This window comes from Hydra viridissima, unplaced genomic scaffold, assembly GCF_058129835.1.
Source record: "Hydra viridissima isolate aposymbiotic clone 2 unplaced genomic scaffold, HvirCarnegie_v1 scaffold_8, whole genome shotgun sequence".
NCBI classification, from domain to species: domain Eukaryota; kingdom Metazoa; phylum Cnidaria; class Hydrozoa; order Anthoathecata; family Hydridae; genus Hydra; species Hydra viridissima.
The window spans coordinates 12,030,679-12,043,867 of NW_028324307.1; the positions used below are offsets into that span (position 1 = coordinate 12,030,679).

General features: G+C 33.1%; 1 protein-coding gene across 3 annotated transcripts; it reads right to left on the bottom strand.

The window, feature by feature from the left end:
* Positions 1 to 6,380: 6,380 nt before the first annotated feature.
* LOC145186806 (uncharacterized) lies at positions 6,381 to 7,906 on the bottom strand. Of its 3 annotated transcripts, none has more exons than XM_090095300.1 (4): positions 7,765 to 7,906; positions 7,369 to 7,616; positions 6,690 to 6,830; positions 6,381 to 6,550 (listed from the first exon to the last, which is right to left on the bottom strand). In XM_090095300.1, the coding sequence occupies exons 2-4, from the start codon at positions 7,580 to 7,582 to the stop codon at positions 6,393 to 6,395; spliced, it is 513 nt and encodes a 170-aa protein (XP_089951426.1). In that variant the 5' UTR covers positions 7,583 to 7,616; positions 7,765 to 7,906; the 3' UTR covers positions 6,381 to 6,392. The 3 variants fall into 3 exon arrangements, with proteins under 3 accessions (XP_089951426.1, XP_089951427.1, XP_079919197.2); XM_090095301.1 differs by lacking the exon at positions 7,765 to 7,906 and adding an exon at positions 7,709 to 7,727; XM_080063071.2 differs by lacking the exon at positions 7,765 to 7,906 and having other exon boundaries at positions 7,369 to 7,686.
* Between the last annotated feature and the right edge of the window lie 5,283 nt (positions 7,907 to 13,189).

Below are 13,189 nucleotides of genomic sequence, written 5' to 3' on the forward strand. Positions count from 1 at the left end.
AAGACGGGGATAAAAAATACAGCTTTGACTCTTACGCTCAGCCTCCTCTCGAGGAGCTTGTCCAATATTTAAAAAGTCCTGTCTTTTACAACAGCGAAAGGGTGCAATTTGGCAACACTTCTTATTGTGGTCACTTGTGCCTTTACGTTTTAAAAAGATTGCAGGAAGGAGACGACTTTCAAAGTGTCATTAACACATTGTGGTAGACTCAAAGAATCAATGCGCCAGAGCGTTAGATTCAAAGAATCAATGCGTGTTAGCGCTGAATTAAAAAAAATAACGCCTATATAAAAATGGTAGACAGATACAACAGAACACAATTAAAAGCTTATTTAGACGCTGTTTCAGAAACTGAAAGCTTAAACAGTAACCTATATGTGAGAACAGATGGGAATAGCACTATCACTTCAGACATGGATTTCAACTCTCATAAAATCATCAACATGGCAGAACCGACAAATGCTCATGATGCTGCCACCAAATATTACGTTGACAATCACGTGACAGGTGGGACTGGAACGGTAGTTGGAACTGCAGATTTGGATTTGAACTTTCACAAGGCAATCAATTTGAACGAACCGACCAATCTTCATGACGCCGCCACCAAAAATTACGTCGATGTGAGTTCGAGTCTATGTGTTAAAACGGACGGGTCTAGCACCATCACTGGAGATATAGATTTGAATTCTCACAAACTGATCAACGTGACTGATCCGACTAATTTAAAAGACGCTGCGACAAAGGGGTATGTAGACACGAAAGTCACTTACAATAATATTTCATACATAGACATTAACATGACATCGCACAAAATCGTCAACATGGCTGATCCGACCAGTTCGCAAGATGCTGCTACTAAAAACTATGTGGACACTCATGTGACAGGTGGTACTGGAACGACAGTAGGAACAGCAGATTTAGATTTGAATTCCCACAAATTGATCAACGTGCTTGATCCAACCAACGCGCAAGACGGATCAACAAAGAATTATGTAGACTTGCTGTTGCAAAAATCAAGTCTGACCAGTGTCGTTCCAGGATCCAGTTTTACCAGTTTAGGGCTTAAGTCTCAGACAGTGGCAGCGTTAACCACTTCTCCTGTGTTTGCGTTTTCTGGAAAATCCGGAGTGCTGAGAAGATTGTGGCTGGCTTTATACAGCTCCTCTGGTACAAATATTCCCGGTCAAGTTTTCATTCGAATCTTCACTGACGGAGAAATCAATGTAGGGAATTATGTAGAAACCACGGAAGGAATTGGAGTAGATCAAACAGGACTTGCTACCGATTTGCTTTTTTCACCATTGGGAGGAGCTTTTTACGCCAATTCTTTGCAGGGATGTAACATGTTTAACACCACTTCCTTGGGAGGATATTTCACATTGGACATGCCTTTCAGAAACGACGTCTCCATTCAACTCGTCAACAGAAATGCTACTGCCATCACGTATTGGATTCAACCGTTCATTTCCACACTTGCTTCTATTCCTGCTAGCATTCCTCTTTACAAGCTGTACTGCAGAACGTTTCGATATTTGAATACCACTTACGGCAGCGAATACGTTTTGCTGAACAGCAACGGAAAAGGAAATGGTGTGTCGTTGAAATACATCAGGATGCACATCATTGGCGCCTCTGGAAACTGGTGGGAATCTAGAGTCAGAATGTACGATGGGAATTTACCTCCAGGTAACGGCACTGTTCTCACTCCTTGGACACCGTACAACACCAACAATTACACGTATTTTCCAGGATATGACGGTGACAGCACATGCTTCTTTTCCTCATCCGGACTGGAAGATTTTTATTTGTCGTCATGGAACGGCTCAAATTTAACTTCCTTCAACAACAAATCGACTGGACTTTTATATCAATCCACTTCATCCATCGGTTCCGCCACCACCATTTCTTTATACAGAAATTTCGGAGAAGCAGATTCTATGCCTACTGTCGCAGCTGGTAGAAGACTCGTTGTCACGCTCAACTCTGGAGATGCTCAAGTCGGACAATCTGGAAGTTTTTACCTTTTACTTGGACAAGTCTATTATTACGCGTGATCATTACACACTAGTAGTAGGAAAATGCCGGTTCTGACGCATTTTTATTATCTTACTATTTTTTATACAGAATAAAGGAGCTCGATCTGTAGGTAAGACCTAAAAAAATTTGAGTTAAGAAAAAATAAATTCCTATTATAATAAAAAATGGAGAGCATCATTAGAAATATAGATCATATTGAATATGTTATGGAGAAGAGCATTGAGGAATTTAGCGACTACCTGGGGGAGTATATGGAATTCAAACCTGATGGATATAAGAAAGAAATAGATAGGTTGGAGTTGCTCATTGCTAGATCAAATGTTTACCTTATTAAATTGATGGATATAAAAAAATCGTGTTGCAACGCTATCATCATAAAGAAAATGCTTATGGATCTTATAGTTTATATACATAATGACCTTATTAGATATGAATTGGAGAAGGAGTTAGGTGAATATCTTTTCTATTTAAAGAAAGCAATAGAAGGTATTAATGATGAAGACTCATGTGCTCCTGCGGCTTAAAGCATTTTATAATTTTTCAAATTATAAAATATAGTATATCATGAAAATTTTTTAGGCATCTGTAGTTCCTTCATTTGTCTTGTTCTTGTTGCAGTTGAGTAATGGAAAAAGGTGTTTATATTTTTCTTTTCGCGCCTGCATAATTCTTCGTCTTTCTAGGTGTTCTTTTTCTTCTTGTACAAGTTTTAGGGAGTACCTAATGTCTCCTAAAGAAAATATATTCATAATCATAGAGTCTAATTCTTTAGGTGTATATTTTTTTCTAGACTCCTCAAAATGTGAGCTATTTTTAACGTGATTATTTCTGTTTGTTTTTGCGTCAAAGACTTTAACTGAAAAGGCTTCTGAACCCATTTTAGTTAGAAAAAAATTTATTTATATCATTTTTTAAAAATAGTATGAAATGGGTTTTGTATATATCTTATTATAGCAAGAAAAAAATGATTTAAATAAAACATTTTTCTTAATAAAAGAAAAAGGAAATGAATTACATTACAATTGATAATTTTGATGAGAGCAAATTGATGGTAGGTGAAGTTTATGCTGCCACTAAACCAGTCGCATATCAAAAAGTGCCATTAAAATATTCATATCCAACTGAAGAGGGCCCTCTTTTAATACGTACGCCTATATTATTTTCGTATGGTGTGTGCGAAAATAAGGATCCAGCGACACAAAAACTGACTGGATATTCCATGCCTTTTGTATGCTTTGATGTAAAAAAGGGAAGGACTCCAGAAGACGAAAAGTTTATCAGCATGATGGAAAAGATTACTTTGTTTATCAGAGGTGAAGTGGATACATTATCAGCTAAACTAAAAAAGGGAGGAAGAAAAAAGCAAATCAATTCGGAGGAATTGAGTCTATTAAAATACAAGCCTGACCATCCTGAAGCAGCTCCCGTATTCTATGCCAAAATGTTTGTAAAGAAAGATAAACAAGATGAATTGCTCATTACTTCTGTATTTTATAGAAAGAAGACAAATCTCGATATAAAAAATGGAGTTAAAGGAGAGCGCAACAATAAAAATTTAGTCCTCTCTTCTGGGCATGAGTTTCTTAATCAAAGATGTTATGCGATTGGAGCACTTAAAATTGAGGGAGTGTATATCGGTCCTTCGATTATATCCATTCAAGTCAAATTGGTAGAAGGCGTCATCGTAAAATTAGCTTCCATCTCTCATTCGAGTATTATAGCCGAAGATATGAATCTAAGTGTCAAAGAATCGGATGACGATGCTTAACTTACTATATAGCAATATGAAATAACGTATATATATGTTATTTCATGTCATGCTTTTCTAAATTTAATTCTATAATGATCAAAAAAAAAAATCTCATTAAAATTTCATGATATACTTTCATCATGAAATTACACATCTAAAAAACACAACATCTTTTAGATTATGAGATTTGTTTCATCAACGATTTACTACATGACGGTTCTGGCGCATGATAAGAAAATTATTCTGCTTCAATCCTAGCTTAGCATGAAATGCGCCAGAACCGGCTTTTTTCTACAACGATTTATTACATGCCGGTTCTGGCGCATGATAAGAAAATTATTCTGCTTCAATCCTAGCTTAGCATGAAATGCGCCAGAACCGACCTTTTTCATCAACGATTTACTACATGACGGTTCTGGCGCATGATAAGAAAATTATTCTGCTTCAATCCTAGCTTAGCATGAAATGCGCCAGAACCGACCTTTTTCATCAACGATTTACTACATGACGGTTCTGGCGCATTAGCATGAAATGCGCCAGAACCGGCTTTTTTCATCAACGATTTACTACATGACGGTTCTGGCGCATTAGCATGAAATGCGCCAGAACCGGCCTTTTTCATCAACGATTTACTACATGACGGTTCTGGCGCATGGTAAGAAAATTATTCTGCTTCAATCCTAGCTTAGCATGAAATGCGCCAGAACCGACCTTTTTCATCAACGATTTACTACATGACGGTTCTGGCGCATTAGCATGAAATGCGCCAGAACCGGCATTTTTCTACTACTATTATTGCTTACTTTTCCTCCACTTATCGAACATAAACTTCAATAATTGGGCAGAGGAGTGTTTGGGCCCTTAAAGAAATACTACAGTACAGGCTGTAGTATTTGAATGATCTCAAATTCAGAAAAACCAATCACCATAAATGACATTGCCGAGAGTATTGGCAAATCTTATTCTTAAATATTTTAAACTTTTATTCCATTAATTATTCTAACAGATTTTTGTGTGTCTGGTCTATGGCCAGTGAATAAAAACATTCGCTGAAGATAAATAATTCAATTCATATGTAACCGAGAGACTAGATCCATCAATAAATTACCAATATAAACATATTTCTGATAAAACAAAGTTAATTTCATCATATGCCATACAAAGTAAATTTCAACTTACATCAATGAATTTCCAAATTAATTTTGTTCCTGTAAAAAGAAAAAAATTTGTCAACTATGGAAGTAGACTTTACTTTTCAAAACTTATTTTATGTATAACACCTGAGCAGTCCTTTTGCTAAAGCACCTCGCACCTCTGAAAGAGGGTTCGAAAACCAGGTAGATGTGAGTTTTAACTGACACTCCAGAACAAAAAGATATTGAAACAAAAAGATATTGAAATACGTCGTGAAATTAGAATAACAAAAAGGAAATTTTTAATTCAAGTTGACAGTCAAATGAAACATTTTTAATTAGTATAAAACTTTTTTTTAACATAACATTCTAAGATCAAATGAATTTAATACTACTAATGTAAATGAATGTAATTGAAGTCTTCAAACTAATAGTTATAATATTTATATTATAAAACTAATATTTAAACGAAACGCATAAAAGAAATAATCAGAGAGATCATTTTCACCTTTTTAAACAAGCACATGGCTTTGTTTTTTTGCATTAAAAAAAAACCGGCTATAGGTACACAAATTTTCATAAATGTTTTGAAAATTTTAATGATTTCAACGATCCTTTAATGATTTCAAAGATCTTTAAATTATGCGATATAATCCCTCTACTACGTCGAGCTTATAAATTGAAGAGATCCTCTTAAGATGCACAAACCTGAATTAAAGTATCATTAGTATAAGATATTTGTTTTAAAAATCTTCTGATTTATTGAACTTTTAAAAAAAAATTTCCTGTTTTCTTAGTATTATTTCCAAAAAGGCTGGCCAGTCTGCCTTTGGCGCCTCAACTTGTTTACTTTTTGTAATATTAGGCTTGAATTTTAAAGAACAAAATTGTTATATTAGAGTGACATTTTTTTTCTTTAAAATTCAAGCTAAATATTACGAAAAGTAGGCGCTAGAGGGTGCTTGTTTAAGGGCAAGGGGAAATCCCTCGCCAGTACTGATTTTTCCCCTCTCACTCTGGACATTTTTTTTTTTACTTGTTTGTTCAAATTTCGAATAAAACCAATATTTCCGTAAAAATTTCTGATGATTCGGATTTCTTTGGATTCGGATTTCCTCCCCCTTCCCCCGCCAAAAAAAAAGAAAAGTTAACGATAGTTATTGAGTAGAGAAACCTCCGTATTGAGTGAACTTATCATTTTTTCAGTATATATATATATATATATATATATATATATATATATATATATATATATATATATATATATATATATATATGTATATATATATATATATATATATAGAAAGTTTTTTATTGGGGTTCATGTTTGCAGTTACTGATCTGGAAAAAAACATTTTATTAGTTTCAGTCTCATTCATTCGCGTAACTTGCGTTATTTTGTTAATCATCAAAACAACGCATTTCTTGAGAAAAACCGCCAAAAGACACTTGTGGCTTGCTCAATTTGAACGCTATTTTCTTTTTATATCGATATTGATGATTGTTACAACAAGTGCCGCAAACATACACATTATTCCACCCCAACCAAATGCATAGCTCCACTTCAAGGAATAATAATTGCTGTCATATAGAGTTGCATAGATTGATAGGCCGATGAGAGCTAAAATCACTAAAAGAAGAAATAGAAAGTTTTATAGTTTGTCAAATTGTAAAATATTCATAATTTTTTTTTCTTCAAGTACATTTTAATCAACTTTAATCAAAGCTTGCAGAACAGCTTTTGAATTCGGTTCGCAGAATGGACTTACATGTTATAGCTTGCAGAACGGCAAGAACTTTTTCTGTTTTATTTATATCTTTTTTGCAAAGAACATAAATGAAGACAAAAATGGTGATCACGTGAACAACCAAAGACGTAAACAAAAAAATTTTCACAGGCAGAAACTCATCTAAAAAAATTTAAAATAGATAAAAAAAAAAAATCATGTAACTACAAACAAAATATTGGAGAAAATAAAATAATAGTTAGCATTTTTTATTGATGACGTTTTTTTTATTACTTAAAAATATTGCTTAAATACTTTTTGCAAAATAATATCTTGTTTAAATAAACGAAGACAGATTATTCTAAGTAAATATCTTAAATATCTATAAATTTTATGTCACATTTATATCAGCTATTTTTTACTTTTTTTTTTTTTTTTAATGTATTTCAATTATTAGTAATACAGTTGTATAACATTAGTAAAAATATCGCATAGACATATCAATGCTTTTTGACGAAAGTTTATACAAGTTTTTTTATTTTACAAAATCGTTGCATAAAATAATTTCTTTACAAGCAAACTTTAACATCTGTAAACATGTTGACTTTTCGACATATATAAAGATTTAATCTGTAACTTACGTTCTACGAATGGTTTTAGTTTTCCAAATTTATTGGAATTTACAAAAACCGTCTTTACAAGATTTTTTACATTCACTTACTTTTCCAGTGTCCGAATGTTGTCTCAATAGGTCTGCAACCAACCTTTGCTTTGCTGTTATGCTTGTGTAAGCTGCATTTTGTACTCAGATTCTCATAAGTATGAACGTTTGAATTTTCTCGACCTGCCCAGTGGTTCGTAAAAACAGCCGTTAATAAAAAGAACGCGCCCAAGTTGGCATTTACAAAAGAAATTAACTGCAATCGAATTCCCATACTTATCTTGTGAAATAACTCTTCAACTATTTATCTGGAAGCACAAATCCAATCGAAATATGTTATAATAGTAAAAAAAAACCGATTCAATTTTTAACACAGTAACATTAGAAAAGCACTAATTACAAGCAAAACTATTTCTTTTGACGTAACTTCATTTTATATTTCCCTTATGTTCTTACATGACATCTTGAAGAGTGAAATCAAATCGACCAAAGTATTAAGAGCTGTTGACACATCGCTTCAAAACTTCAAACGTTTACAACATGACTGATTTACAACAATAACTCAGTCGTAAACAGTGATTTTCGCATTTTAAACCGAGTAAAAGTTTATTCTGTTATTTTTTATTTATTTATTTAATACCGATGATAAAGGAAACTGGGCATAAAAATTTCTGGATGAATTTTTTTTCTGTGCATAAATAGAAAACTTCCGAAGAGTTATTTGTTGTTAGCAATAAAACTTTTTAAAATTAATAATCATTTTAATTTATGAAATATAAAAACACGCCTGTTTTTTTTTTCTATGCTATTCGAAAAAAATCCACTCAAGTTTTAAAATAACAACACGATTCGTGGAGACAATTTCCGTTTTACAAGCAAAATTCAGTTTAGCAAATATTTTTTTGACGAAATTAATTTATTTGATTGTTTTTCTCTATAATTAGCCGAGCCCAGGCGAAAATAATTAACGTTTGTCTATTTTCTACATTTTCTTTGATCATTCAAGTATTATCGTACAGTGTTAATCTTTCATTCACTACCTTCTATTATACATTTTACTAGTAAATGGAGACCAAACGTCTTTGTAAATAATAAAACCACAAGGATTTTATATTGGAACAACGTTTCAAAAACAAGTGCAATATCTTTTTGAAATAACAACTCCATTTGAAAAAACTCTGATACGGATTCGTCTCTGGTGAACTAGTCTAGCTTCACCATAGAAATACTATCGCCATAGAAATACTATCAAGCTGAACTTAAAGTATATATGACCTAATCTTTTTAGTTTTATAATTTTCCTTTATTAGTCCTCTTAAAACTAAAAGTTTACAAAAACCTTAATTTTTTTTATTTTGCCGGATATCACAAAGGTTTTTATCTATTGTCAGCAATTCTTTATTCTCACGCTGGTTTTATGAATTCATGCAAAAGATATCTTGATTTTGGTATTTACCAACCAACTGGTGTTATTTAGATTAATCTTCGACTGTCAATATATATTTCGCGGAAACAAGGGAAATAAAAACCTTTCCACTAAACCAAAAAGCTTCTACATTGCCCCCGTTACTATTTTCATCGAATTTAAAAACCACTACTAAAGTTTAACGTTACAAAATTAAATGTCCAGTGATTGCTAGTCAATGCAACAAATACACCAAACAATGAATCTAATCAATAAAAAATTTCAAGCAGTAGTTGCAATGAAAAATGAAGCACGACTTAGTAATGAATGTCAAACTGGAGCCAGCAAAGTTGTTCTCATTTAGTGGAATAGAACCAAATACACGTATACTAACTACTTGTGAAAATTTTTTTCCTCGTGCAATAATTTTATCTTATGTCTAATATGCAAAAAAAATTTTTTTTCTATAAAGGAGATAAAGAAAAGAGACAGGCAAAGAAGATTTTAAAACATTCAACAATAATCATTTTATGATCTTTTAGTTTCAATATTTTTCAAATATGGTTGATAACACAGGTCAACAACAAAAAAAAAAATTTACTGGTGTCCAAAATATTTTAATGAATTTGGGGTATTTTTGGGGTGCTGATTCTGAATATGCTATCAGTTTTGCCAGATTGGCTCAAGTTTTTGATATTTTTGGTATCTTATTTATAGCACTTGTTGGTAAATGCAACGCATCATCTCATTAATTTCTTGGGATTAGTACTTGAACTGAGCAGTTCTCAATATAGTTTTTTGTTAATTAGTGTTCTAAAAGTTTGTTCATAGCTTGATTTTTGCACTAACTTTATGTTGTTGTCTGTTTTCCAGTGAAAAGCATGAACTCATCAAGAAGAAGTTGTCTTAACGATCCAGACTCATTCTGTTACATTTGTGGTGAATATACACTGCAAAAACATAGAAGAAACATAACAGACTTCATAAAAAAAGTGTATTTGGCCTATTTTGGGGTTATGCTTGGGGACCAAGACAAGTCTTGGGCACCACACATAGTGTGCAAAGCATGTATCTAATTATTACGAAAATGGAGCAAAGGACAAAGAAAAAGCTTCAAATTTGGTGTTCTAATGGTGTGGAGAGAGCAAAAAAATCATCATGATGACTGTTATTTCTGTGCAGTGCAAGTGCAAGGATTCAATAAGCATAAGAAACAAAAATGGGAGTATCCTAACATGGAATCTGCAAGAAGGCCTGTCCCTCATTGTGAAGATGTGCCTGTACCTGTGTTTACCATGTTACTTGACCTTCCCCCACCTGATGGTGATGAAATGCAAGGTATGAAGCTAAGCATTAGTTTTGGAAGTGAACCAGAATATGAAGGAAGTTTCAGAACACCTACACAATTTACCCAAGGAAAGCTCAACGATCTAATAAGAGACCTCAACCTCTCAAAAAGTACATCTGAACTTTTAGCTTCAAGGCTAAGTGAAAAAAATTGTCTGACGCCTGGAACTAAAATAACATCTTACAGGACAAGAGAAGAAGCACATTTTCAATTTTTCTGTGAAGATGACCTACTTGTATATTGTAAGGATACTCCTGGCCTGATGCTGCAAATGGGTTTACAAGTATATCGTCCTGAAGACTGGAGGCTTTTCATAGATAGTTCTAAAAGGAGTTTGAAATGTGTTTTGTTGAACAATGGCAATCAGTGTGCATCTCTTCCAGTAGCTTACTCAACTAAACTTGCAGAAAAATACAAAAATGTCAAAATGGTCTTGGAGAAACTGTGCTACCATGAACATTTGTGGCTGATATGTGTTGATTTAAAAATGGTCAACTTTTTACTTGGACAGCAAAGTGGATACACAAAGTATCCTTGCTTCATCTGCATGTGGGATAGTAGAGCAAAACATCAGCACTGGGAGAAACTGAATTGGCCTCCAAGGGACACCTTGACAGTAGGAGCATCAAACATGCTATTGAGATTTAGAAATCTGGGTGTACACATGAGCATTAAATTGCATTATCTTCACAGTCACTTGGACAGATTTCCAGAAAACCTTGGAGATTTTAGCGAAGAACAAGGGGAGAGATTTCATCAGGATATTATGGTGATAGAGGAAAGGTACCAAGGCAGATGGGACAGACATATGATGGCTGATTACTGCTGGAATCTACAGCGTGACTGCCCGAATAGCTCACATAGAAGAAAATCATATAAAAAGCGCTTTTCCAGCAATTAAATGTCTCCTATATTTCATGTCTTGTTCATTTTTGAAGATACTTTCTAAAACTAGTTAAAATAAACTAAAATCAACATTTACTTTGTTAAATTTATTGTATTCATGACAATATCAATAAAGTTAATGCACGTGTAGCAAATTACGTCTTTTTTTTTACACATTTCACAAAAAATCTCAAAAACTTGAGCCAATCTGGCAAAACTGATGACATATTCAGAATCAGCACCCCAAAGTTACCCTAAACTCGTTGCAATATCTTTGGCCCCAAAAATGCTGTTGACCTGTGTAATCTTTCGTCTTAAAAAACAGAGAAACGATTAGTTATCGTTTTTTGTAATAATTATTTTGATATACACTTCCACTCGAAAGATAATTTGGCATACCAGTTTGGAGCAGCCCATAAAGCTCGATAAAAGGGGAATTACCCATATCTAAACGTTTTTTCAAAATTTTTAAATTAAAAATAAAATTCTTTTCGATTCTTATTCGACTTAGACAAGTGCAAAGTAAATGAATTCAAATTCACAAGCAACAAGCTGCATTATTGAGCTTTTTATTGTTAAACTTTTTATTTTTATTTTTAAGTATAAAGAGTTTAGAAGAACAAAATCGGAGTGAAAGTCGACATGATGTTAATCACAATAAAATTTTCAGTCTTCAAGCAACTACATTTCATTAAACGAAAGCTTGATTTTATCAAAATCAAAGGTCAATGAAACGAAATTCTTATAAGCAACTCTGGAAATCTGAAAAAATAAAGTTGCCCGACAGAATGGAGAACAATATAAAAGCAGAAGAATTTCCGTACAAGGCAATAGGTTTTGTTTAAAATTGTTGCAAATGAACCTCGGAAGAGTACACTGCAAAAAATGTCACGCCAAATTCTTAAATGTCTTTTCAAAATATTAAAATTTCACGCCACTTTTTAATCTTAACAAAGAAATGCTCTAAGTCGCGCGATTTATACAATTTCCAAGCAATTATAAATGTCACGGAGAGTATAACTGTTTAAATGTAACGCCATACTTATAAATTTCGCGCCACACGCTAAATATCGCGTGACTAATAAAACATACAATTGTCCGCAGCGAAAAAAAGAAGTATCACACCAATTAATTTTTCGTGGCTATTCTGTGACTAAAATGTCTAAAATAATTAAAATTTCTGTAGTTGCGTCATTGTGTAATTCATTGTGCACAATGAATATGTAGTTCAATGACTATATATGGCTCGTTGTGCATAATTCATTGTGCACAATGAATTTAGAAATGATATTTAAATTGTACAAGCGAATGAACATTATGAGAAAATATACAGCAAACATAGAATTTAGTTGTCTTGATATTACAAGCTATTTCAGCAATGAGTATTGTTATAAAGTTCGCGGATTTGGTGTCGCAGTACGATGGTTCGGGTGAATTTTCAGAATGGATACAGAAGTAGTAGAAAAAAGCCGGTTCTGGCGCATTTCATGCTAAGCTAGGATTGAAGCAGAATAATTTTCTTATCATGCGCCAGAACCGGCATGTAATAAATCGTTGTAGAAAAAAGCCGGTTCTGGCGCATTTCATGCTAAGCTAGGATTGAAGCAGAATAATTTTCTTATCATGCGCCAGAACCGTCATGTAGTAAATCGTTGATGAAACAAATCTCATAATCTAAAAGATGTTGTGTTTTTTAGATGTGTAATTTCATGATGAAAGTATATCATGAAATTTTAATGAGATTTTTTTTTTTGATCATTATAGAATTAAATTTAGAAAAGCATGACATGAAATAACATATATATACGTTATTTCATATTGCTATATAGTAAGTTAAGCATCGTCATCCGATTCTTTGACACTTAGATTCATATCTTCGGCTATAATACTCGAATGAGAGATGGAAGCTAATTTTACGATGACGCCTTCTACCAATTTGACTTGAATGGATATAATCGAAGGACCGATATACACTCCCTCAATTTTAAGTGCTCCAATCGCATAACATCTTTGATTAAGAAACTCATGCCCAGAAGAGAGGACTAAATTTTTATTGTTGCGCTCTCCTTTAACTCCATTTTTTATATCGAGATTTGTCTTCTTTCTATAAAATACAGAAGTAATGAGCAATTCATCTTGTTTATCTTTCTTTACAAACATTTTGGCATAGAATACGGGAGCTGCTTCAGGATGGTCAGGCTTGTATTTTAATAGACTCAATTCCTCCGAATTGATTTGCTTTT